The 4,692-nt window shown below is 67.0% G+C and overlaps 1 protein-coding gene across 1 annotated transcript in view; it reads right to left on the bottom strand.

Annotated features, from left to right (window-relative positions):
• MNEG_6941 (mannosyl-oligosaccharide glucosidase) overlaps window positions 1–4,692 on the bottom strand; it is a gene marked incomplete at both ends in the record, with an annotated part of 9,260 nt that overhangs the window by 1,965 nt on the left and 2,603 nt on the right. Inside the window, 7 exons of the mRNA XM_014044584.1 lie at window positions 68–340; window positions 694–1,438; window positions 1,884–1,986; window positions 2,385–2,445; window positions 2,713–2,921; window positions 3,200–3,415; window positions 4,003–4,189. Of these exons, the coding sequence (XP_013900038.1) occupies window positions 68–340; window positions 694–1,438; window positions 1,884–1,986; window positions 2,385–2,445; window positions 2,713–2,921; window positions 3,200–3,415; window positions 4,003–4,189 (1,794 nt within the window). The remainder of the gene's footprint in view (window positions 1–67; window positions 341–693; window positions 1,439–1,883; window positions 1,987–2,384; window positions 2,446–2,712; window positions 2,922–3,199; window positions 3,416–4,002; window positions 4,190–4,692) is intronic.

Raw genomic sequence — 4,692 nt, 5'->3', positions numbered from 1 at the left:
GTCCTGCTGCCTCTCCGCCTGCCGCTCCAGCGCCACGCCCTCCGAATGCAGCCCATAATCCAAAAACATGCCCCGCCCCTCGTCCCAGTGCAGCTGCTTCAGGTGCTCCAGCGACCCCAGCGCCTCCGCCGCCGCCGCGTGCGCCCGCACGCGCGCGGGCGGCGCGCCTGCGGCGGCGCCAACCTCCGCCATGGTCCTCGACGCGAGGGCCATCCAGCAGAGCAGGTCGACGTGCCGCTCGTCGTCGGTGGGGTGGGAGGCGCGGGGGTAGTCGTCCAGGCCGGACGTGAGGGTCTTGGGGTTGAGCTCGAGGTCTGTGGACGCGTCGCGGCCGTGCCACCTGGCGAGAGTTGGAATGGGTATGTGAGTGTGCATGTGTGTGTGTGTGTGTGAGGGGGGGGGGTGAACGCGATTCATGGAGAGGGATGAGGGGAGGCGTGAGAGGATGGTTGCGTGGCGCGGCTGACGCTGAGGGGCGTGCGGCCAGCAATGTGTACATGTGGCTGTGTGTGTGTGTGTGTGTGTGTGTGTGTGTGTGTGCCTTGGTGAAAGGTGCAGTCGACGGGAGCCCTTTGCATTGTTTCCTGCAACTCCAGATCAGCAGGCCCCTGTCCTTGCCATCAGGAGCCCCCAAAATTGCATCCCTTCCCACCCCTCAACCCCAAGCCTCACAGCTACGAACCCTCGACCCACCTGTAGCTGCCCGGCAGCTGCCCAGCCTGCGTGCGGTTGAACCAAGAGTACCACACCTCCAGCCGCGGCCACGCCCGCTCCAGCCACTGCCGCGCCGCCTCCGTCTCCGCCGCCGCCTTTGCGGACCCTGCCGCGTCCCCGGCCCCCTCCCCGGCGCCCTCCGCCGCGCCTGATGCCGCGCCCGCGGCGGCGGCGCGCGCCATCAGCGCCAGTGGCAGCATCAGGCTCGGAGGGTTCGCGTGGTCGGGGTGCTGCACCACAAACTCGGCCGGCACCCGCGCGCGCGCCTCCTCCCCCAAGATCTGCTCCCGCGGGATCCACCCCTCCGAATTCATGAGATCCAGCCAGTGCGCCAGCGCGTCGCGGGAGATCCTCGGGTCCCACTTCTGGACGAGCAGCTGGTGGAAGCCCTCGTCCCAGAGGAAGCCGCGCGGGAAGAAGCTTCTGCTCGGCGTCGCGGTGTACAGCGCGGCGCGCCAGTTGGGCGTGACCCAGGTGCCGCTGCCCTGGTCAAACGCGGAAGCTTTGACCCGGTCCGGCGCGGGCGCGACGCCGGGCGGCAGGCGCACGAGGGACTCGCCGACAAAGTAGCCCATGCTGCCGATCAGGTTTGACAGCGCGGCGCGCGACACGACCTCGACCCAGGCGGCCGGATGGTCGCCGACGGGCTTGGGGCGGAACACTTTGTCGAAGCGGCGGTTGAATGCGTTTTCGCGCCTTTGGATGAGCTTGGTGAGGGCGGGCCCTGTTTTGGGGGGTTGGGAGGGGCGCGGAGGTTGGTTGGGGTTTGTGGGTGGGTTTTCAAGGTGTGCAAGGGTGCCAATACATGGCAGGAGGGTGGTGAAGGTGATGAGATGCTTGAGGGGTGAGGGCCGAGGAGGGGCAGGCGGGAGAAGGCAAAAATGCGGCATGCTTGAGGAGCCGCGCGCACCTGTCCAGAGCCTGGAAGCAACGAGGCAAGGGCCCTTGCTGGGGGAGCCATGACCAGAAACTCAGCCCCGCTGTATGACACACACATGCATTAGCACACACACACATATACACACACGCACACACACACACACTTGCGTACCCCTGTGACCCTCTGCACCCACATCGACACACCCATCCGGCACTACCCCCCCCTCCTCTTCCCAAACTTCAAACACACACTGCGTGCGGCCGCGGTGCAGGACATGCGGCGCACGCACCCGTGATGGCTGCAAGGCGCTGCTCTGCCCCCTTCCCCTTGGGGTTTGACAGGAATGCGATGTCGACGGTGGTGGACGCCTCGGCGCCGACCTCAAAACTGATCTGAAATTGTGTGTTTGTGTGTGTGTATGTGTGTGGGCGTGCGGGGTGTGCTTCTGTGTGCGTGCGTGCGTGCGTGCATGTGTTCGTATGTGTGTGTGTGTGTGTGTGTGTGTGTGTGTTCATGTGTGTGTCGCAGACGGCCAGGCGGCCAGACAAAGCACGGCAAACAGGAATTGCAATATATTGTCTTGTGTGTTGGCACGCTGCATAACAGATCAGCTGATGTCAGTGGGCGCCCAGGCAACCCAGAGCCGAACGGAGGAAGGCGCCGACCACAGCCAGCGAGCTGGCGCGTGCGCGCAGCTCCTCGCTTTTCAACTCACGGCCTCTCATGTGGGAGGGGGGGGGGGGTGGGGCCCCCTGCAACATGCGGCTGCGCCCCCCCAGCTTCTGCTCACCTGGGCCAGCGTGAGGCCGGGGTCGTCCTGCAGGACGCTGTGCATCTTCACGCGCTTGTAACTGCCGAGGGGAGGTTAAGGGGCGCAGGCAGCACATGAAGCGGTTGTGGGGAGTGCGCCGAGCCACGCTGAAACGCGCCCTGCCCTGCCCCGCTCCCGCCAGTGCGGCGCGCCAGCAGAGGCTTCTGGCGAAAGCTTGCGCTCTTACACTGATGCGGCGCACGCCCCTGCGTCCCTGACAAAGGGGCGCGTCGCAGCGCCGGTCGCTGGACCGCGTGCCCGTGGCTCCTGCCGGGCGGCGCGGTCGAGACGCCGCGCGGCCCCTCACCCTACGCGTTTGGTACCCTCCATAAGAAGATTCCTAGCCAGGTCCTTGATTCCCACCAGGTGCGCCTCCTGCTGTATAGGCAGTGCCGTGTACGCAGTGCGGGCCGCTGCGGCGCGCGCCTGCGCGGCGGCGCTGCCGCCGGGGCCGGGGCGCAGGTGGAGGGCCCAGTCGCCGATATGGTCGTCTGTGCCAGAGGCCATCACTAACCCCTTGGGAGGTGCGAGGAGGGTGGGGGTGGGGTAGGGGGTGTTGGTGAGTAGTGCGAGGGGTTTCGGGAATGGGCGGGTGCGGATGGCGTGCGGTGAGACTGAAAGCCCGGGTATGCAGCCACACACACCACACAAGCACACCCACACAACGGAATATTTAACACACACGTGTGCGCGCGTGCACACACACACATGCACACACGCACGCACACGATTCCCCCACCCCCACGTGCAAGCCCACCCCACGTAACAGCCCCCAGGCCCAACCCCCACCTCACCTCTTTCAGCCGCTTCTTGTGCCCCCCAGGCACCGCCTCCATCTTGGCGCCCCCCAGCCTTCCGTCCGCAATGTAAACGATCAGGCTCAGCTGCTCCACAGGGATGTCCTCCAGAGGCACAACCCTCATGTCCTCGGGCGGCGCCTTGGCGCGCGCCTCGACGCGCACCACCCAGTCGCCGCCGTAGCCGGCGCCGCTGGCGCCCGGCACCTTGACCTGCGGGTGGTGGCCGTGGGAGGTGTGTCGGCTCCCGATTCTCGGCGTGTGTTCCAATCGCTGTGGTCGGTGAGAAGGTGGCCTACGAAATTGGAGGCTGAGCGGTGCGCCTCCGCGGGACTGCACTGGCACCCACCAGCTGTCCAGGAGGCGGCTGCGTTGCTTTCTGCATGGTACACGAGTCGGCACGGCCCCAGCCGCAGTCAAACGCCTCAGCGGATGCATGCCTCGACGCTCGCAGGCGCGTGAGCGCGTGTGCATGCGCACGTACACGCGCCTCATCCGGACGGCTACGTGCCCCGCACCCCAAGCTGCGCAGCTGCGGGGCCCTCCGCTCCATTGCCTCCCAAACACCATCGTCACTGACACGCGGCCAGGGGCAGAACGCCCAGGACTGTGTTGCCCAGCTGCTTTTGCGGAGGCCTCCCAGCCCTCAATCAGCTGCCACAAAAGTTTGCAAGGCAAGACGACCCCACACCAACCAAGCTTCAAAGGGGTTTCCCCTCCCTGACAGGTCATCCCCTTGCTGCTGGCAGAGTGCAATACATAATAAACCAACCCAATGTGATGCCGTCACATGCGCCCACCATGGTTATATTCATGTGGACCTCCCCGTCCTCTATCAGCTGCCGCCCGTACGTCTTCCCGTCGTGCGCCAGCCAGCCGTGCCGCTCCAGGCGGTCGCCCTGCTGCGCGTCGTGGCGGAGGTTCATGGGGTTTTCCGTGCTGGCGGGGTCGAACCACATGAGTCCCAGCAGGGGGCCGGCCTCAGACCTGAGGGGGCAGGCGGAGGGGCGGGGGCGGGGGCCCGTCGACGGTTTGTGCGGTGGGTGCGGCGGCTTGCGGATGGGAGCCGGGGCAGCGGGCGGGGCCTGTGCTGGGCCGCTGGGCGTCGGGCCGGCAGTTGAGCGCGGGCGGGCGGGCGCGGCGCGGCGGACGCGGTGCGAGGCGCCAGGTTTGGCAGGGGGCTGGGCCGAAGAGCGCCAGGCGCGCCCGTCGTTCGCTTGCCTGGTGCGCATGCCAAAGTAGAGAGAGGCCCGGTAGCTGCCCCAGAACATGTCATTTTTGTATTTGTGATCCGACAGCTCAGGCAGGTCCTTCATGAGGGGCGCCCCGAGCGGCGTCACCTGCGGCGGCGCACGCGGCCGCTGCTGCAGCCACCACGCCGCGCCGGCCGCGAGCAGCGCGGCAAGCAGGCCGCCATAGAGGAGGGCGCTAGGGAGGCCGCCGGCGCTGGTGCCGCCTATATGTGGGTGAATGCGCCAGAGTGGCGGGGG

This window comes from Monoraphidium neglectum, assembly GCF_000611645.1.
Source record: "Monoraphidium neglectum strain SAG 48.87 unplaced genomic scaffold scaffold01182, whole genome shotgun sequence".
Taxonomy (NCBI): Eukaryota; Viridiplantae; Chlorophyta; class Chlorophyceae; order Sphaeropleales; family Selenastraceae; genus Monoraphidium; species Monoraphidium neglectum.
This window is presented reverse-complemented; position numbering and strand designations above follow the sequence as displayed.